This window comes from Leptodactylus fuscus, chromosome 10 (assembly GCF_031893055.1).
Source record: "Leptodactylus fuscus isolate aLepFus1 chromosome 10, aLepFus1.hap2, whole genome shotgun sequence".
Lineage (NCBI taxonomy): Eukaryota > Metazoa > Chordata > Amphibia > Anura > Leptodactylidae > Leptodactylus > Leptodactylus fuscus.
This window is the reverse complement of record NC_134274.1, coordinates 38,118,856-38,141,777: the sequence shown is the minus strand read 5'-3', so window position 1 is coordinate 38,141,777 and position 22,922 is coordinate 38,118,856. Positions and strand designations below refer to the sequence as shown.

Below are 22,922 nucleotides of genomic sequence, written 5' to 3'. Positions count from 1 at the left end.
ATGCCGAGTCACTTGGCCACGTTAGCTCAGGCCCGCACCAGGGGTATGCTGATGACGTCTTACTGCGTCTCAGCACAGGCGGCGGCGTCACGCCCCCTACACTGAGACGCATCCTAGGCCTGAAGCCGGCAAGGATTAACATGAGCACAAACAGAATATCATGCATTTTCCCCCCTCGGCTTATACTCGAGTCAATAAGTTTTCCCCGTTTTTTTGTGGTAAAATTAGGGGGGGTCGGCTTATATTCGGATCGACTTCTACTCAAGTATATACGGTAGATTGAAAGTGATTTAATAATCTTGCATCTCTGTCTTTTGACTGATTAAGTGTAGGGTCTGCTCTTACCAGTGGTTTTAGATGGAGAAGGTACATTATACACAAAGAGGTTTAGACCTGGGTGGACTCAAGTTTGCCTAAAGGCTATCTGTGAGTGACCCAGGGCCTCCTGATCAAAGATATTATGTGAGCTAAGGGTCCATTCACATGGAGGAAAATGGTGAGGAATTTGGTGTGGAATTTTCCACGATGAAAAAAAAAAGCCTCCCATTGATTTCAATAGGGTCTGCTAGCTTTTTTTTCCCACTAGCGTAATTTTTGAAAATAGTTGAAGTGAGACGCTGAAGAGACCTTGGACTGGAAGTTGATGACCTGGAAGGTCTGCATAACCTATAGCACCAGTGGAGCGAGGGAGAGGGGTTTATAGGTCCAGGATGGTCATGGAGGGAGAATCTTCCCCCGTACGATACCAAATATATTGATATTTTTGAGAGGATGGTAGTAGATCACCTATCCTGATTTACATCTGACTCATAAAGGGGAGGTGAGAATTTGACCTCTAATGAAGGCTCTACTTTATATCTTGAAAAGGACTCTTGTGACTAAGCCATGAGACAAATGGAGGAAGTCGTAATCATGAGTAGAACAGATTATGTCTACATGTGTCTGGATATTCTCTCAACCTATGGCATTTTACAGTGTGACCTGACCACAGGATACGCTCTCAAATTAAAGTCTATTCTGGATCAGGCCAAGTCGGAGGGACTGACCAATAAGAAGGAGTGTGACTATTTACTGTATGACCACAGTCTCCTCATGTCCCTATATTCCATTTGAGGGGTATAATCCCCTCAAACAATCAAAGGTTGCCCCATTGCCTTGGACATCGACTGAATTATACAGGGGGTCTCCCTTCCTTTGTACGTCGGGGACACCATGGATGTCCTCCATCCACCATGAAAATTGTATAATTATTAAAAGTTAAATTTTATTTAATTTGATTTTTGGGAGACCAAATATTTTCTGATTCTAGTAATTTACTTAGGGTATTTTTGTCACCCTCTGTGATGACAGTCATTGAGTCGCATAGGGTCACACACATTGTACAGCTCAATCTAATGCTATCTACAACAGAAATCTGATCAGATTTGGATGTCCTCCTACTTCGGTGCTCAAACTAAGCCATTCTCAAAGTACGGTCTAGACAAAGTTTTGAGGTCAAAGCACTGGGTTCGATTTGACCACAGGATTAAAAGATCAGCTTTAGGAGTCGGTCAATTTTACAGACATATTATCTTTATAGTGATGGATAGTGCTTACGTGGGACACCCTGGCACAGGTAAGAGGAACGTTAGACAGACTGAAACAATCTCTAGAGCTGCAACGATGATCCACTCCGGCCAGTATACGACAATATCCCTTACGGCAGCACTCCAGTGATGGCTCTGTACAGACAAGAGGATATATAGTCAGACAAGCACTTTGGGCCACTTCAGGGAGACTTTGCAACAACATCAATATTTAAAGCCTTTTCTCTTTCGTGCCGGTCAGCAGTATCATTTCTCCTTGTTTTCAACAACAGGCATTCTGTGCAACAAGCAATTACATGATGTTCTGCACATCCCAGCATTACTGCTTGAAGGATTAAAGGCAGGAAATACTGAGATTTGCATCTTTCTTTCTCAAGGTACTGCATGCCCAGATGTTTTCTAACACGACAAATCAATTCTCCCATCGCTAATATAGAGTTGGTGGGCTTCCATCGATTCTCTGACGAGGAAATTTGCTTGTATCTCAAACTTATGTTACAGGGTAGAACCTATCCTACAAAATTACGCCTTTGCATTGCATCCGGTGAAACAAAAACCACAACTATTTATTAAATAGTCAACCATGGTCAACTAAAGAGAGTTCAGGATATTGGTGGACAGTAACAATTTTACAAATAAGATCACTGGTTGTGTTAAAAGAGGCATAGATGCTGAAGGATATAATGTGCCTCTATGAACCAGAACAAAAAATGTTGTCAAAAAGACAGAAATGAATAGAGCTTATTAGAAGTAATTAATAAAAAAACAAAGTAACAAAATGAATACAAATAAATTACATATAAAAGAGAGGAACCAAAACTACCAGAAAAAACAATGTGGAAGGTGCATGGATCATACTGGTGCGGGGCATAAATAATCATACAATGCTGCTCTAAATTATTCAAGAGACAATGTCTCAATGTAGCATAATTGTAAAAATAAACCATAAACCCCTCAACCAAAATCACACAATTGGAGTGCAGGGTCTACAATGTAACAAGTACATATATAATGGATATATAGAGCATCGGCCTTTCTGAAACAGATAGCAGTAAAGAAAAGTGACGTTTGTTTTTGTACCATGTTAGCCAGTGGGTAGGAAATATTTAAAAAAAAAAAAAAAAAAAAAAACTTGAGAGTCTTCAGTAGTTGATACCTTTTTTTTAATGGATAACTAATAATAATGATAGATTACAACTAGAGATGAGCGAACACTGTTCGGAACAGCCGTTCCGAACAGCACGCACACAGCACGCTCCCATAGAAATGAATGGAAGCGGCCGGCACGTGGGCGGTTAAGCGGCCGGCCGCCGGCAAAGTCTGCGTGCCAGGTGCTTCCATTCATTTCTATGGGAGCGTGCTGTTCGGATCGGCTGATCCGAACAATGTTCGCTCATCTCTAATTACAACGTTTCGAAACTCTCAGATTCTTCTTCAGGTATATCTAAAAACAATTTCTGAAGGATGCATATTTATGTACAGAGGGACACATAGGAATAGAATTCTAGGAGGGAGGGTAGAAGAAGGTTATTGGTTATACAACTAAACAATTCATCAGTTTGCAATGTTCTTATCAGTTCAGAGAATGTCTTTTATGGCTGTTTCAGTTCAGTGATTTCTGTAGGATGCCATGAACCCATGTGAGAGATTCATCCCTTTCTTGAGAGTGTTAAACAAGGTAATAAACCTGTAATCCGTCTCTCTTTCCTGGATTTAAAATTCCCTCTTAAAACCAAAATTTTCATGTCATTGGTGATATTATGATCTTCACTGCTGAAATGTTTTGACACGGGAAGGTCCAATCTTTGTTCTCTAATTGTATGGCAATGTGAATTAATTGTGAACTGAAACAGCCATAAAAGACATTTTCTGAACTGATAAGAACATTACAAACTAATGAATTGTTTAGTTGTATAACCAATAACCTTTTTTCACTCTCCCTCCAAGAATTCTATTCCTGAGTGTCCTTTTGTACATAAATATGCATCCTTCAGAAATAGTTTTTAGATATACCTGAAGAAGAAGCCGAGAGCTTCGAAATGTTGTAATCTACCATCATTATTAGTTAGCCATTAAAAAAGGTATCAACTACTGAAGACTCTCAAGATATTTCTAATATTTTTTACACATAGACAAGTAACCACAACACCCTTTGTGTCTAGAAGATAGAAGGTTTCACTATTTTCATAGATGGGGATTCTTTGCAGTAAGAGCAGTAAGACTATAGAACGCTCAACCATAAGATCTTCTGATGGTTGGTTCATTGAACAAGTTGAAGAGGGACCTGAATACCTTTCATTAAAGATATAATATTACAATTTATTTGTAACTGAGTTCTGGAAATGTGACTGATCTGGGAATTTATTATTTTAGAGTCATGAAATATGTTAAGGTCGGACTTGATGGACTTTTGTACTAGTTTTTTTTTTTTTTTTAACTAAATCCTCCTTTATGGGTTCCTGTTACTCCATGTATTAATACATAGAGAAATTGATGCCATCATTCCATGAGTTGTACACGGCAGATTTATTGAGCTTTGCATGCTATTCTTCAGAAAGCTCCCCCTATGAGTGTTGACTGATCAACGTGAGTCTTTGTGACCTATTCAAGTGGCCCTATTGGTCATCAATGTGCAATTGATGGGTGTCCGTCACTCCGTCACGAGTGTTTGATGAATGGACAACATGTCACCGCCACAGAGTCATACGTGGTTCTCGTTGGTCTACTGTGGATCAAATTGCTGCCGAATTGAATGTGGGGCACCAGGACCCCATTTCCACCAACACAGTACGCTGAGAACTGCACTGCATAGGCTTCAACAGTCGATGCCTGACCCGTGTCCTTTTACTGACACCACAACACAGAACTCGAAGACTGGCATGGGCCCGTGACCATCTTCATTGGCTGTCAACCTCCATCTGTGTGGCTTGCCATGGAAGTCCTCAAGAATGGCCATAAGCATTGGTAAAAATATGACAAATACTGGCAATGTTGAATATGTATCGCAACCTCTTAACATTGCCAGTTTATGTAGATGGCACAATCTAATACCATTAGTAGAATTGCTGTAGAATTTCTTCATTCACTTGCAATTTTAATTCCTACTAATTAATTTTAACACTTTCAACTTTACTGTAAAATATTTCCATTCTCATTGGTCGTCCTAAAACATTCACCCGTACCTTTAAAGGAACCCATTTTAACCACTTACTTCCACTAGCTCCAGGTTCTGTTTACTGAAATAGGTGTGCATTAATGCCAAAACAAAGTATGTAAATCCTAGTCGTTGGAGAACCCCGGGTATCCGCGCCCAGCGCCAAGACACTGCAGAAACAAGAAGTTGTAGAGATGCATTACAGTAGTATTTTATTTAATCCTATACTCACATGCTACAGACAGAGGATGTGTCAGTCTTCTAATGAAAGGGGTTAATCTATCTGTTACCGGTATTCTTACGTAATCCCGGTCTGGCGCAGTATAGGATTTGTGTCATAGCAGTAACATGCTTTTAAGATACTGTACATTACATTAAAGAGCAGTGGTCATCCTTACAGGCAGAGAGGATTCGAGATTAATCAAAGTGCTCTCTAGCACCTTGCTGTTTAATAACAGTGCGAGTATTCCCTTTAGTGCTGCCATTAATGGATTACTGCGCTCTCTTTTAATTCATTCCTTTCATGTTCCAGAACCCTCTTCATGTCTATGGCCGCTACTCTGCCTCATACAAGCCATTGCCTCATATAACGTTCTGCAGGGAAGTACACATTCAATTAATCAATGGAAGGTGACAAGTAAATGTATCTCGAGAAACCTCTCTCTAGTAAGTGTCAGTAACAGATATATTTGGCTCCAATGATTGTGGGATCACAAATGTTTATTCATCCTTATGGTATATTCACATGTTAAGCATACAGTATTTTACTATGTTAACCAGATGGGGGCATTAACATGGAGTAACGCGGCGCTGATTCTGGCACGATAACTCGCATAAGAATCAGCGCAGCAAAACAGAATCCCATTGACTTCAATGGTTCCGTTAAAAAGCCTCCCATTGATTTCAATGCGTTACGCGTGTTAAATGGAACCCATCGAAATCAATGGGATTCTGTTTCGCAGCGCTGATTCTTACGCGAGTTATCGTGCCAGAATCAGCGCCACGTTACTCCGTGTGTATGCCCCCTATCACTGCTGATAAACTGAACTTATCAAGAAAATTCTGATACTCTACTCATTCGTTTGACTAAAGGCTCATTCTCACGGGGCAACAGGGGGAGGATCTTGGCGCCGAATCCACGTCAGAATCCGTCCCCTCACAATAGAGCTCTAGCTTCTTTTTCCGTGAGCGAACTGACCTTTCTTCAGGCAGATTCCGCAGCTGATTCAGCCACGGCGTCCGCCTTGTGGCAGCATCCTCCGGACTAGGCCCATTCATTTGGGCCTACTTTGGAGCGGGAAGCTGCAATGGTCGGAAGCCGCGACAGGCGCATTTTGGTCCTATTCTGACGCGGCTTCCCGCATCAAAATCAGGACCAAAATACGCCATCCTGTGCCCCATGTGAACGGGGCCTAAAGTTAGTGGAAAAGACAGTAGCAGTGTATGGAGTTTATGTATGATGGGTACAGCAGGTTTTATTGTGGGTGATCATCAATGGCAGTAAGCTGTATACAGTCAATTACAAATAAAATTATGCACCAAGAATGCGAATAAAACATTGTGTGAATGTAATGAGGATCTATGGATCCCAGCTGGTCTAATAGAATACTCAACTGGTGATAAATCTGGTGATCTGGCAGGGCATTCCTAGGAAACCCTTGTTGTGCGTAAGCAAGCACTGATAATACCAGATGGAATCCCTGCCATGAGAGGCAACATACTTCGCCACAAGATGCCTTGCACATATTACTGTCTCTTGTTATATTATTATGGGTGCCTGATAGGGTTAAGTGATCGGGATAGGTAAAGATCGGATCCCGATCGGTGATCGAGCAAATTTCAAGATCAGGATCGGCTGGAAAATGATCGAAAATCAGATTTTAAAAACGATCCTGAAATCTCAAGATCGGCTCAACCCTACTCCATAAACATAAAGTAACTAGGGTTGAGCAGTCGGGATTGGGAAAGATCGGATCCCGTTCGTCAATCGAGCAAGTTTCACGATCGGGATCGGCTGGAAAATGATCGCAAATCATATTTAAAAAAAAAAAAACGATCCTGAAATCTCAAGATTGGCTCAACTCTACTCCATAAACATAAAGTAACTAGAGTTGAGCGATAGCGATCGGCGATCGAGCAAATTTCACGATCGGGAAAAACTATTTATATCTGGTATTTGTGTCTGGTTGTATGGCATTCTGTTATGGGCCATGGAATTACTTGCCCATTGGCATTATGACTTGAGATACCCTTGGCCGTGCAGCTATATATATTACATCCAGGCACCTATGACTATAGTGTGTTGTATTCTAATGCATTATATTTACCCCTCAGTGTTATAGTCTTAGCCACCTATGGTTAGGTAATTTTTGGTATTTGGCTATTATGTCCCCCTTATTTATGTGTCTTATGTTATTTGTATCACATTTTTTTCAATCTTGGCATTAATAAAATTTATTAGTTTTATATTAATTTTGTGTGTATTTTTCTTAGTATTTTGTAAAAAAATGTTGGTCAGTTGTGCAGAAAGAGGAAAATTCACGTTGGCAGTGCTAAGTTCATCACATAGGTAGGGTTGAGCGATCGGTATCGGAAAAGATTGGATTCCGATCGTCGATCGAGGAAATTTCATGATCGCGATCGGCTGGAAAATGATCGGATTTTAAAATCGATCCTGAAATCTCAAGATTGGCTCAACCCTACTCATGAGCAGGGGAACTGCATTAAAGCTCCATTCAAGTGAATAGGCCTTAAATAACTTATCAGTGGGAAGCCATCAGATGGAACCCACACAGATCAGCCATTCGGAGGTGTGTCCACTTTGTATACTATTGAAGTCAATGGGCCCTGAGCTGCAATACTAGTGCCCAGCCACCATACTGGTCACAGAGCCAACTGCATGGATAACCCCTTTAACAATTGTCTACATAGCAGGTTGCCAATATCACTAATGTGCAGAAAAATGCTGAAGGAGCAATAGCACTAGCCAAGACCCTTCATTTTTAGTATGTGTGTGGATCTTGGCGGTAAGACCCCCGTGAGCGTAAATGTGATGACATCCTCTGATGAGATAACCCCTTCAACTACTAGTAAAGCCAGTCACCACTGCTCGGTAAGCCTGAGGGCTCCAACCTACTGAACGATCATTCACTGGAACATTTTCATTAGTAAAGAGGTTTTCAATTAACCTGAGTACTTGTCAGCATCTATTTGCAGAAAGATTTCTGAATCCGGTCACAGAAATCTGATTTTAATGTTTTTTTTTCCCTGACTTGTAAATAATAATGACTGTCAACTCAATGAAGGAAATCTATACTGTTTGAGAAACATTTCTCCAGTGAGATCTTTAATTCACAGTATTGGATTGCTGTAGACACAGGATAGTGGCCATTAAATTCTGAAATAAAAGATATGTCGATTATGATATCACCTTGTGTTATACATGTCCCAGAAGTTCTTATAGGTTTTCTTTATAAAACTTTGCTTAGGATAAGTCATCAGCATTAGCTTGGTTCATCCGTTCCATTTTACGTCCGCTGCCCATAGGGTACGTACATCCACCCTTGCTGTCTCTTAAAGGGCTGATGTGTCTCCAACCAATCCCAGCCTGCCCCTTTTCTATACATTTGTTCCTCACCCCAATGTGGGAACAGATTTCTTGTTTCTGTCTGCTGTCCTATACTCTGCTGAATGCCTGTTTCTGACCCTGGCCTGTTCTTGATCTCTGAACCAGCGCTACCTGCCCTGACCTACAGGAAATTAATGGGAAACAGCTGATGAACTCGCCTCACTGTGTACAAGATTCCAGATCTCCAGAAGTAACAAATGTGAATATGATCCAACATGATTCTCCCAATTAAAAGGTATTGTTTAAAAACATGATCAAATAACAAATTTCCAAATGGGACATTGATCAGAACTAGTCCTTATTTATGACCTATAGGTTATGCCTCTCACTGCATACCAATGCTAGAGGATGATGACCTTCATCTCTACTATTGGAGAAGGTGTAGCAGAGAATCGTACCCACAACTCTATGCTAAGCATTCCAACTTTTTAACTGGGAGAATTGTGCTGGAATATAATCACATTTAGTATTAGTATCCTGGCTATGAATGAACTCTGTTCAGTCCTGACCTTGGTCTCCACCCAGACTCCTGGTTTGACTGAGCCTTTAATGTTAAGCTGTAGTGTGTCTTGCCCTGCTTGGGCCAATGATTGCCTATATTGGGGCTACTGCTAGAGATTACTGCTGTTTCCCAATAGAGAAGTCCAGACCCCTTTAATAAATGGTTAAAAGTCGAAAACCAGGAAGTCTCTTAGACACAGCCCTTAAGAGTAGCCAAAAACCAAAACGCGTAGGTGGCACCTTGGGTTCACAACCACTGCATGTTACAGGGAGTATGTTTCTACTAGACACCTATTGCAATAGCGGGAGAACAAAATTATTGGAGAATGTTAGTAGAAGAGTTAGTGCCCCCTCCCATCCCCATACAATCGTGTTGGATGCCAATATCATAAGGTATAAGACTAGAATATATTTACTTCTACAGCCAATCAGATGCTGTTATAACACCAAGACAGTTTGCCCATCAAATCTAAGGGCGCACCCTCCATCTTTACAGAACAAGTGCACTCAATATTTGTGAATTTGTAACTGGCGCCAAAACCGGCAAATAGGGATTTATGGACTTTTAGGCCTTTTGTTGCATTAGGGGCCATTTAATGTATCATAACTTTGGCACACTGGAGAACGCAATAAATGTGTCCGGGATCTCATGGAATAATTTGTTATTGGCCTGCTGCATACAGTAGGTCAATATTATACCATTAAGAAATTGTATGAGACTCAACCCCTGATGTAGTTTTAGCCACATGACGGGTTATTGTACTGGATTAACAATATCAAATTATTTATATGCAATTACAGGAAAAATGCTTCCCGCAGCCATAACATCCCGACTTGTCAATATTTATGGTGATTAATAATTCTAAGCATCTCGCAATTCAGCACAATATCTATAATGCAGCTTAAGCAACAGTAGGAAGTGGACACGTGTCATGTTCATAATGTGTCATTTACATTTGCTGACTTGGATCTGCTAGGATGCTTGTGGTACCAATGTGAAAGTGTGGCTAGGAACACTGACACGGGAGACCACATAAGAGTATCAAGCAATAAACTAGAACAACAAGAAGTATGGACATACCCTTATAGTTACAACTGGGAATGGATGACAACAGTCTGAAGTTAAGGTAGTAGTAGTGTGGGATTTAGGCCCCCGCTTGGGGAACATAAACTGGACCTATTACTGCTCCCGATGCTACTACTTTCTGCAGAGGCAGATACATGATAAGCCAGAGATGATGACGTTCTATATGGTTGATAGTAAGACTTTTGCATTATGACCTAGCTAATGGTATTACTGAATTGTTAAGCAACCCATGGGTGTCGTACTTATTTCAGGAGCAGCACACCAGTACACTAATGTAACCCCCAGGCACCAAAACTCTTATGTGCACAAGAAGGTCCCACCGTGCTGACACTACCTTCTGATCCACCTGGTGTCTCGACTACACATGAACATAATATTTCAACTTTAATACTTACAGTATTAAATCAATATACAAGACACAAACAAGTCCTGAATTTTGCTGTCCTTGGCGAGCTACTTTTCCTACCAGGATAACTGTGGACCATATGCTGGTGCGGTTGGCCCTGGGTTCCTCCTAATGCAGGACAATGCCAGACCTCATGTGGCTGGAGTGTGTCAGCAGTTTCTGCAAGATGAAGGCATTGAAGCTATGGACATGGCCACCCGTTCCCCAGACCTAAATCTGATTGAGCACATCTGTGACATCAAGTCTCACTCTATCCACCAACGTCATGTTGCACCACAGACTGTCCAGGAGTTGGCAGGTGCTTTTGTTCAGGTCTGGGAGGAGATCCCTCAGGAGACCATCCACAACCTCATCAGGAGCATGCCCAGGCATTGTAGGGAGGTCATACAGGCACGTGGAGGCCACACACACTACTCAGCCTCATTGTCACATATTTTAAGGACATGACATCAAAGTTGGATCAGCCTGTAGTGTGTTTTTCCACTTCAATTTTGGGGATCACTCCAAATCCAGGTCTCCATTGATTAATACATTTCCTTTCCATTGATGAGTTTTGTGAGAGTTTGTTGTCATCACATTCAACTTTGTACAGAACAAAGTATTCAATGAGATTTCATTCATTCAGATCTAGGAGGTGTTATTGGAGGGGTCCCTTTATTTTTTGAGCAGTGTACTGTATATATAATGGATATATATATATATATATATATATATATATATATATATATATATATATATATCCATTCTATGACTTGGTACTAACATGTTGAGGTTTCAATTATTTACTGAAATACATGAAAAGGAACTATAGATCTTCTTCCGTTTCTAGTTAATGAGTAAAAGGAATAATACAAGAATAATAGGAGACAAGTTGAAAACTGAATGAATATTACAGTAAATACATCATCAGTAGGAATATTTATCCTCCCTCCAGTGCGTTCCGGACATAACGTCTCATCTCTCGCATGACTAATGCCCATTAAGTGTCAGTTTCTGCAAATTAACAGAGAAAACTGAATGAGTCTAAATGGGTTTAAAAAGAATGGAAACTAAAATAGTCCAGTAATGGCGGGGAGCTCTCACAATGTCTTAGCTGTTTTATGAACTCGATGTTCAATAAAAGTAAATAAATTCCATATGTAATAGGGATATGCAACGCAAGGCAAAAGACGGACCTACGGCTAAAACTGCTTATTAACAGAAGTACAATGTGAATCTGCTTGACCCCAATCTGAAATCTGTAACCCACCTGTAGCAGGATACGGATATAAAGTAGTTGATATACCACATTAAGTTTCAGACACTTTGGCACTTTGCTTTGGCACTAGGCAGTGCAGTGCTAGAAAATTCTCAGAATAGGGGCAACTGCAGCTCAGCATGTACAGTATATTGGCTAAGTCGGCTCATTTACGGCAATGAATACACTGCAATTACATTTTATTCCCTGGTTAACCCATTTAATGCCTGGTAGTGTTTAGGTGACCACAATGTTAAAACATCTTGCGCAACTAAAGTTAGCGCTAATGTGTCCTGCTAGGTCTATGTTTGGAGTAATACTGTAGCTATTGTATCTGTTCAAATTGTTACTATTGTTATTGTAATGGTGCAGTAACCAACAATAATACATGATACACGTCTTATTCCTTTACATATTAGCTCTAGCTTTTAACATACATGGACAGAGGACGATGTTTTTGCAACAGTATACCATCATGGATTGAGAAGGATAAGGGTGCATTCACACTGAGTAAACGCTAGCTTATTCTGAACGTAAAACACATTCAGAATAAGCGGCGTCTAAAGCAGCTCCATTCATTTCTATGGGAGCGGGGATACGAGCGCTCCCCATAGAAATGAATGGGCTGCTTCTTTCACTCCGTGCAGTCCCATTGAAGTGAATGGGGAGTGCCGGCGTATACGGCAAGCTCTGCTCATGCCGGAGCGTACACGCCGGCACTCCCCATTCACTTCAATGGGACTGCACGGAGTGAAAGAAGCAGCCCATTCATTTCTATGGGGAGCGCTCGTATCCCCGCTCCCATAGAAATGAATGGAGCTGCTTTAGACGCCGCTTATTCTGAACGTGTTTTACGTTCAGAATAAGCTAGCGTTTACTCAGTGTGAATTCACCCTAAGACTGTAATAGTGATAGAGAGATACATTGTATAGGGAATACCAATACTTAGCAAATGTTGCTACTCACATGGACCATCAACTGGGCCATAGTTGAGGAAGAAAGCTCCTATGGCCATAAGAACACATGTTCTCCATGTCAGTTTACGCACAAGTTGGGAGCGATGAATGCCTCTCTTCAGCATGGAGCTAAATGCTAAAGCCACCGAGGTGCCGATGATGAAGACAAACCTGAAACATATTTAGCAGTGTGTATATAATCTTTAAACATATTATACTAAAGCGAAACATGCATTGCAAAAAACTAGTTGGATTTCATTAGATCCATCAATGCCAAAGATCATACTTTAAGGCTAAGACAATATCAGATGTTCTCTACGTATCAGCAGCTGAGAACAGCCGATCAATGGGGGCCACTGGTGCTGGACACCACCAATCTGATATGGATAACCTATAACTTATCAATGTTTTTAGTCTGGAGAGCCCTTTAATATATGGTGATTTCGTTCCATGACGTAGAAGATTGGGTATCCTATGGGTAATACCTAAAATGTACTCCCACATCTGTCTGAAACTTCCTTAAAAATATATTGAATATAGAATAAAAACTTACAAAGGATTTGACTGCTCAACTGCACAAACCTAATGCTTGCTAAGTAAGCAAAGCAAACTGATAATAACAATTAGATAGGAAATGACCACCATAAGGCCATGAACGTAAAGACGGACTAGACTTCCAATGTGTCTATGTCAGAGACAGATAAGTAAGAAATCATGTCCTACCAGAAGATGTTAAATGTTTCTACATTACATTGAAGTAAGCAACTTTCTAAAGTGGCAGGCCTGTCCCTGTAATGTGCGCTTAGATGTTAATGGGTTGCAAAGTGGGTAATAATTCTCCGACTGACCCATTCAATCAACAGCAATCACATTATTGACTTAATGCTGTTTATTGTATAACCGCAATCATACAGAAAGGACTCCTCTCTTGTGTCATATTTCTAGTCATTAAAGTGGAAGATGAAAGCTCGGCATTTTTGGCATTCTTCTTATTCCAACCCCTCAAAAAATGACTGGCAGCCTTCCCATCTCCATTTGTAAGCAGATTTCTAGGTCCCTAAGAGGTTTGATAATATCCATAGGTCAAGGATACAATGTGCACAACCACAGACTGACTTCTGCTCTGGAAGCAGTTTTCCCTCTGTGACCATATAGGTCTAAAAGTAATAGACATGAGTATGACTCTGAATGGTATTCATGAACCTGAAGACATAGAAAGAACTCAAACTATTTAGTTAGAAGTCAAATGGATACCACCACATCATTGGCTTGAAAAAAATAAATTGGAGTAAAAGGGTCCAGTGACCATTCCAGACATTGTCATTGTGATCTACATAATTGATAATGAAAAACATGTCAGGTGATTTATACTGCCATACCTGACAGCAAGTAGAGAGAGAAGCTGAGCTGTGTGATATATAGGGTTATAGGATAGAGGAGAGAAGCTGAGCTCTGTGATATATAGGATTATATGATAGAGGAGAGAAGCTGAGCTCTGTGATATATAGGATTATATGATAGAGGTGAGAAGCTGAGCTCTGTGATACATACTGTAGGTTATATGATAGAAGGAGAAAAGCTGAGCTGTGTAATATATAGGGTTATATGATAGAGAAGAGAAGCTGAGCTCTGTGATATATAGGATTATATGATAGAGGAGAGAAGCTGAGCTCTGTGATATACTGTATATGGTTATATGATAGAGGTGAGAAGCTGTGCTGTGTGATATATAGGGTTATATGATAGAGGAGAGAAGCTGAGCTCTGTGATATACTGTATATGGTTATATGATAGAGGTGAGAAGCTGTGTTGTGTGATATATAGGGTTATATGACAGAGGAGAGAAGCTGAGATGTGTGATATATAGGGTTATAGGAGAGAAGCTGAGCTCTGTGATATATAGGTTATATGATATGATAGAGGTGAGAAGCTGAGCTCTGTGATATATACTGTAGGTTATATGATAGAAGGAGAGAAGATGATCACACAGCTCCCTTCTCTCCTTCTGTTACATTTTTTATTTGTCATTAGGCCTTTTTTTCATGATTTAATAATTTTAATTTACGTTGTTAAAATAGTGATAAAAAGAGCAACAGAGACATGCAAATGAGTTGGTTGAGTGACATGATTCCAAATTTCTGGCATTCTACGGTCCTTCCCACAACCCCTACAGCAGCAACCTGTGTCACCATGTAAGATCTCACTACTCATTTAGAGATCTCCAGACTCTGAAGCTGCACAGCAGCGATCGTCACCATCCAGAATGGCAGAATGAATCCATATGCGCCAGCAATTAGGGATGGGGGGTAAATTATGTAAGTGATTTTGCATGAAGGTTTAGTGACACCTTTTTGAAGTACTAATACAGAAGTGAAGTACTTACCATGGCATAACCAAATCTGCAACAGTTAGTCCTAAAATGGAGAGGTCCAGTTGTAAAATGTATTATGTAGAAAATATTATTTAATTCTACAATAGATATTATCATGTGCAGAAAAACATATCCCCCTCCCCTGACCAAGATTATATATAATCTGCAAAGAAAACTGGCAAATAAACTGCTTTCATTGTACTCGTCCCTTTTACTGTGTGGAATTGTCTGAAGTCCATGGTCACATGGCCACCAGCAGAAGGTGACAGCTGCCAATACTCAGCACCTGACCATGGATTACAAGTAGAGATGTCCAAACAGCGTTTGACCAAGTACATGTTCGATCGGATATCAGGCTGTTTGAGATGTTCGATTCCAGTCGAAAACCAGGTAGCAAACTCACTAAAAATTTGTATCCCCTCCCACCTTCCCTGGCGCTTTTTTTGCACCAATAACTGCGCAGGGAAGGTGGGACAGGAACTACGACAATGGAGGCATCAGAAAAAAATCGGAAAAAGTAATTGGCTGGCTAAGTCAGGTGACCTCCAATTTATACGAATGGTGGATTTAATATCCGGTTCATATGAGACTGTGAACTATGTGACTGTGAGACAGGGACAGATCTACAGGCAGGGTTAGCTAGGAATTACCTTTATTTAGGTGGGAATGTTACTCACCCAGCTCTTTGGGGCTCTATCTGGTCAGGATCCCTGTCAGCTTGCGATATGCACGAGCTGACTTTTTCCCATAGGAATGCATTGGCCAGCGTTGATTGGCCGAATGCCATAGAGAGTACAGCATTTGGCCAATCAACGCTGGTTCTGCCGGAGGAGGCAGAGTCTAAGATCGGTTCACAGCAGTCTCCATTCTGGTCCGATCTCAGATGTAGCAGCTTTGAGCGCACGCTCTGTTCTGCTACACCCTCAGAAGCAGCAGAACTGAGTGTGTGCTGAACCCTGCTACATATGAGATGTAGCAGAACTGGCTGTGACTGGAGTATAACACATGATGTAACATCAGAATAGTGACTGCAGCTCTAGAGGTGACTGGAGTATAAGACATAATGTAACAGCAGAATAGTGACTGCAGCTCTAGAGGTGACTGGAGTATAAGACATAATGTAACAGCAGAATAGTGACTGCAGCTCTAGATGTCACTGGAGTATAAGACATAATGTAACAGCAGAAAAGTGACTGCAGCTCTAGAGGTGACTGGAGTATAAGACATAATGTAACTGCAGAATAGTGACTGCAGCTCTAGAGGTGACTGGAGTATAAGACATAATGTAACAGCAGAATAGTGGCGGCCATAAGAAAAATGGCCGCTTACATAGTATTGGAAGCAGCCATTTTCTCGTGGCCTATGGGCAAGCGCAGTCGGCTTGCTCTAGGCCTGAGGCCTAGAAGTTACAAGCCGCCACCGGAAGAAGACGCGGTGAAGACCTTGTTCCAGAAGAAGATGGAGGCAGAGCTGGAGAGTTCTCTCGCAGCATTGGGGACGTCCCAGTGCTGTTTGAGCACTGGGGCCCGCCCCCAGTGCTGCGAAAGAACTCATTTGCATACTGAGAAAAACCGGGATTTTAGGCAAACAGCAGCGTGAAGAAGACAAGGAAAGGTAGGAGACGTATAGCCTTTCTTAAGGCTATTCCGATGTGTTACTTAGAAAAAAAAATGATTGAATGATAAGATCCCTTTAAAACTTCTAGAATCTAATGGTATTAACTCGATTTCAAGAAAATGCTATTTTTTAGATAACACTTGGCATCAGTTTTACCCCCACTGACAGAACATTTGCAAAAAAAAGAATCTGTGGACAAAAGGTGGATTTTGTACAACTTTCATCCCTATAGATAGAGCCATAAAAGTAGTGATCTAAAGAAAGCACTTCCAAAAACAAAGCCATGGCATTGCAGAGGTTAAACAAATAAATTCTTTATCAAGAAAATAATGTCCCATGGTGTAGCAAGAAAATACATTTAGCAATCTGCAGCTTATTTTAGGATCAATACCGTCCTGCTGATTTGTCGAAGTGGCTTTTATGAAGTTAAGGCAGAGTTCATTGTTAAATCCCCCTACCTACTAAGCAGATGGTGGTCCATATTAATTCCTTTTCTCTTATGGATCAATAAGGAGATTGCTGATTTGCTTAAAAGGTTTTTTTTAAGATGTGGGGGCTGTTTTGATTACATTTTTATGGGACGTTTTGCTTACCGTTCCAAGGAGCGTGCTGGAAGAACCAGTAGCCGCCCCCTCCATAGTTGACAAACACCATTATAGTCAAGGAGAAGCTGGCAAGAAAGAACATACATTTTTAAGTCAATTTTCATTTAGTAAATGAAGTCCAGTTATAAAGGCAGACTCCGGAGAAGAGACAACCCTACAACTTCTGCTATCTTTAGCAGACTCCAACCCATGATGATGAATAGCGATATAAAGCCGTGACATCCTTTTTTCCCTAGCAGGTAGCCATTAGAGATGAGCGAGTGGTATTCGATTGAGTAGGTATTCGATCGGATACTACGGTATTTGAAATATTCGTACTCGATCGAATACTACTAGCTATTCGCAGTAAATATTCGATTCAGAACCAGTGTTGATTGGCCGAATGCTATACACTGTATACCATTTGGCCAATCAATGCTGGTTCTACAGCAGGCTCGTCCTTGCTAGTCAGGAGAGCTGGCAGCTTGCTGTTACGACGGAGCTGACTTTTTCTCATAAGAATGCATTGACCAACGTTGATTGGCCAGTGTACAGCATTCGGCCAATCAACGCTGGTTCTGCCGAAGGCTCATCTGTGAGGAGGCAGAGTCTAAGATCGGACCACAGCAGTCTCCATTGTGGTCCGATCCTAGACTCTGCCTCCTCACAGATGAGCCTCCGGCAGAACCAGTGTTGATTGGCCAAATGCTGTACACTGGCCAATCAATGCTGGTCAATTCATTCCTAGGAAAAAAAGTCAGCTCCCTTGTAACAGCAAGCTGCCAGCTCTCTTCCAACTAGCAAGGACAAGCCTGTTGCAAAACCAGCGTTGATTTGCTGCAGGCTCGTCTGCTAGTCGGGAGAGCTGGCAGCTTGCGGTTACGAGGGAGCTTCCTTACACTGAAGTACCCTACTGAACATTGCATCATCACAAACTGGGATGACATGGAGAAGATCTGGCATCCAAGTTTCTACAATGTATTACATATGGCTCCAGAGGAACCCAAACCTTCTCACAGAGGCTCCATTAAACCCCAAAGCTAACCGTGAAAAAATGACCCAGATTATGTTTGAGACCTTCAACATACCAGCAATGTATGTTGCTATCCAGGTGGTGCTATCCTTTATGCTTCTATCTTATGCCTAAATTGCCTATACCTAAATGGCACTGTGCCTCCTGAGTAGGGTTGAGCCGATCTTGAGATTTGAGGATCGATTTTAAAATCCAATTTCCATTCATTTTCCAGCCAATCCCAATTCCAATCAAGATTGTAAAATTTGCTCGATCGCCAATCGGAATCCGATCTTTTCCAATCCCAATCCTCAACCTTAGTCAATGCTTCTCTATGGGAAAAGTCACTTTTAGGGTTGAGCCAATTTTGAGATAACCTCCGACCTCGATCCAGCTGGAAAAGATGGGGATCGGAATTCGGATCGCGATCGTGAAATTTACTCGATTGCCGATCGGGATCCGATCTTTTCCGATTCCGATCGCTCAACCTTACTCCTGAGTCCTGAGGTCTTGGGGCACTGGCTGCCCCTTAAACATGAGACTGAAGTCTTTGTCTAGAGCCAGACTTAGAGTCTGATTTTCTATCCTAATACTTGCCATTCCCCAGAGAACAGTATTAGTTCTTCGTATCCAGGGAAGTATGTTCAGCAAATCAATGAAATTATCCGGCCCATGTGAAAAATAATGTTCATTTCTCAATTACGGAGCATTAACTAAAAACTTTCTCCACCGTGAGATTACTAATGAATTCTTATGGAAACTCAGAATAGTATCTTGGTAGTCTAAACAAATTAAGAAGGGGGTCGGTGTAATCCTTACTTTTAGCGGTACGTGCTTGCAGATCGTTCAGTAGGCAGCGAGCCAGCTTGGATGAGCTAATTGATAATTGCTCGCTTTATCCTAAGGTTTCAGGGTAAATTCAGAAGCAAGATCTCATCAAAACACATTATTGGGAGTCCCAGCAGACCCGCCTGGTGCAATTTACAGATTAAAACCGGCCTACTTGTCAGACCTGACATGACTCCTTGACAGGAAGCATTACATGTTCACAATGACTACCTTTAAATACACTATGGTCTGCAAATAGAGGCAGAGGATCCAATGGACATCATCTGAATATGTCATACACGATTGTAGTCGTATCGTGCACGCTAGTATAATAACATCCATTAGTTACCATAGCAATCCAGTCAAAGGTTAAGTCATTTGTTCGAAAGGTACCGGTGAAAATTGTGGCATTACACCGACGTAACGCCGGGGCTTCTAATGAAAACGTTTTATGTTTTATTCCATTGAAGATGAAGTCTAGTAAACAGAGTAGATACAATTACATACAATTACATCTCATGACTGTCCTCGAAGAGGTCATATAAGAAACATGCTCATTGCCCAGCGCTTGTTAGCCCCAGCTCACTTATCATTAGTCGCATGTATTCGCTGCCAGAAGACAATACACATTAAATGTGACCGCATGATATAGTGTAAGGATGGATGACACTTATTGCAACGTATTCCAGAATGGAAAAAAAAGTCATTTAAGGTGAAGTTTACGCAACACTAAAAACCAGCCTAAGACATGGGTTCAATTACTCCTTATACTCGATCAGTAATGTATCCCCCTATTTACATAGATACATCAGGTTTATAAGATGTACATATATATCATGCCAGTGTGTGTATTTTGTTGTCTAAAACCTTCCCACCTTAAGGTCATGCCACCATCCTCTCGCCAAGCCAGTTGTTTTTCCACATTAATTGGTTCATACTAGTGTTGAGTGAGCAGTATTCGATCAAATACCTCGCCGGCATAGGGATGCGTGTAATCGGCCAAATATTCGATGCATTTAACCTCATGGTGTTCGGCCGATTACACGCATTCCTATGCCGGCGAGGTATTCGATCGAATACTACTCGCTCAACCAGAGGCGACCTGAAGAGCCAGGGAAGGCGTCATTTTTGCTGACCTAAGCCAGCCCAGGACTGGCTTAGGGTCACCGTCACTGAGCGGTGGATTGGGGAGGCCGCTGGAGCAGCACTGCTCCAGCAGCCTCCCCTCACGCTCAGGCAGAGAGCAGGTCCTCTCCGTGCCTGCTCTCTGCCTGCTAAAGACGATTGCTTTGTTCGGCCCCGCCCCCCTCCGCTCAGCCCCGCCCCTCCGCTCTGCCCCCTCCTCGGGGGGGGGGAGGGGGCGGCTTTCTGACGTCCGCTTCAGGCAGCAGAAAGCCATGATTCACCCCTGCGCTCAACTCTAGTTCATACTAATGTTGCCACAGTGTTTGGACCACAATGTTAAGCAGATTCTATTAAGAATCTTCAATTTTCGTTTTTGACTCATTTTTCCAAACCCCATAAATTTTTTATTTTTCCATTCGCAGAGCTGTATTGTAGCTTAATGTTTGCGGGACGAATTGTTCTTCATAACAGTATCTTTTATCATGGGATCGATTTGAAGAAAAAAATGCATTTGTACCATTTTCTTACGGGCTTCATTTTTACAGCGTTCACTCTGCAGCCAAAATGACATGTCACCTGTATTTTATGTTTCGGTACGATTCCAAGGATACCAAAATTATATGGCTTTATTTACATTTCACCCCATCAAGAAAAATTCAAAACTTTGCAAGAAAATATTTTTTTCTTAAAGTCGCCATCTTCATATTTCCATGTACAGGGATGTATGGGGTGTCTTTTTTGGCAGGACCAGGTGTACCTTTCAGTTATACCACTTTGGGGAATTGGTGTTGCTTCGATCACTTTTTATCCAAGAGGCAAAGCAGTGGATAAAATGGCTGTTCAATGCTTGATTTTTTTTTCCCTCTACGTTGCTCACCATACAGGGAAAATATTTTTGGAGGTTTGTAGACTAAGCGTTTTTGGACACAGGGATAATTAATATGTATTTGTTTCACAGAATTTAAGTATTTTTATATGTGTTCTAGGGAAAGAGGGGGGATTTTAAATTTTTATTTTTTTTATAATTTTTTTTTTTTTTTTGCATTTATTAGACCTCCCTACGGGTCTTGAACACCAGGGGGTTTGATTACTAATACAATGCATTACAATGCTAATGCATTGAAAAATATTGCCATTGGTATGGCAGGCTGCATAAAGCAACCTGACATACAAATGATTGCCTGTGCTGCTGTGATTTTTGTGGGAGGTGAATGTCGGCTACAAGGTGTGCAAGGGCTGACCAACATGCTACAGCAGAGCAGCTCACCATGGAAATGTACTGTATAAAGGGGCTACCAAACATGTCAAAATCAACAGTTCAGCAAATATTATGGGGACCCAAAGCAGATAGCTGGTCATTGCACCTATTTCAACAAAAGGTGCATTAGAAAAAAAAAAGACTGAAATTTTCATGGCAGTATCAGAAGAGTTTGAATTCTCCAAATGGTCACATTTTTTGCTTAATTGATTGGGTGGATATTAACATGTCAGGCTAGAAACATCAAAGAACAAGTATCCTGTAACCATTGCTGAAAGAAACACAAGCTAGTGGCAACAGCCTTATGTTCTGGGTAAAATTTTTATGGCATATTCTGGATTGACTCATCCACGTGGGAAGAACTCTGAAATGATTTGGGTATGAATCCGTGCTTTCAGATCACTTATACCCATACATGTTGCTTGTCTTCTGGAAACCTTCAGATCATGTCACATGGCTAGAAATGTCCAAAAGTGGTTGGAAGAGCTTGACCAAGACTATCAAGTACTTCCCTGGCCCCCTAATTCACCAGACTATTGAGCATCTGTTTGACCACCTCGATCATTGTGTTCACTCTACAAATCGTCCCCATGCATCTCCCAAATGTCGGAGGCGCTCCAGTCACCAGATAAGTGAGACAAGCTACCATTACCGTATTCTGTCACTCCCAGCCCATATGGCAGTTACTCTGAATTGGCTGGTAGTCATGCCTTCAACTCAGGACAGAGTGAGTAGGGTCTTAGGTCAAAATCATATCATAGGTCATATAAAATAACTTTTATGTTATGTTAAAAAAACAAAAACTTTCCAACACCATGACATGCTAGTATTTACAGCGGATTCCATTACAAAGCAGGAACCTGCTGCTAACAGATGTCAACAGTTTCTCAACCAATTGCAGCTGTCAACCCATTAAATACCCGAATAAAAAAACCTTAAATATCAATTGCGGCACATAGGCACTGCCATTTTGGTTTTGATCACCCCTCAAATGTCATCAGGGGGCAGTGAAACATTGCTACGACAGCTGAAAGATTATTACAAGGTTGAACCAAAGACTTATTCATGGTTTTTCCTGGGGTCACAGTGTGCAATGCCCAGGCTGCGGGGTACGGGTTCTAACAAGGTTGTGAGACCTGGCCAGAAGATCATAGGTCTAGTTATGACCAGGAGGCCCATTCAATATTCTCCCGACAATAAGCAGTGCAAAAATATTATAAAACATATTACATACCAATACAACAGGTTAGTACTAGCGGTTGCCCTGCAGAATTTAGGAAACATTTCAGTATTTCCACACATTGAAGACTGAAAAAAGGAAACCTTTAAGAAGATGGCACAATTTTTCAACTTTTTTCTAGTTCTACTTCATCCTGATTTTTTTCCAACTTCCCAGAACATTGAATGTAACCATAAGGAAATACAATTCGTCCCACAAAAAATAAGCCCTTGTAAATGGGAAAATACTACAAAGTTTTGGCTTTTGGAAATGTAGGGAGTTAAAAAAAAAAAAAAAAGAAACACAAAAATGTAAAACAGCAGCAGCCTGAAGGGGCTAAATTAATATTCTCT

The 22,922-nt window shown here is 41.2% G+C and overlaps 1 protein-coding gene across 1 annotated transcript in view; it reads right to left on the bottom strand.

Annotated features, from left to right (window-relative positions):
• LOC142183045 (heparan-alpha-glucosaminide N-acetyltransferase-like) overlaps positions 1–22,922 on the bottom strand; it is a 161,798-nt gene that overhangs the window by 77,105 nt on the left and 61,771 nt on the right. Inside the window, exons 8-12 of the mRNA XM_075257943.1 lie at positions 17,137–17,213; positions 14,939–14,969; positions 12,566–12,726; positions 4,798–4,910; positions 1,597–1,721 (exon numbers count right to left, since the gene is read on the bottom strand). Of these exons, the coding sequence (XP_075114044.1) occupies positions 1,597–1,721; positions 4,798–4,910; positions 12,566–12,726; positions 14,939–14,969; positions 17,137–17,213 (507 nt within the window). The remainder of the gene's footprint in view (positions 1–1,596; positions 1,722–4,797; positions 4,911–12,565; positions 12,727–14,938; positions 14,970–17,136; positions 17,214–22,922) is intronic.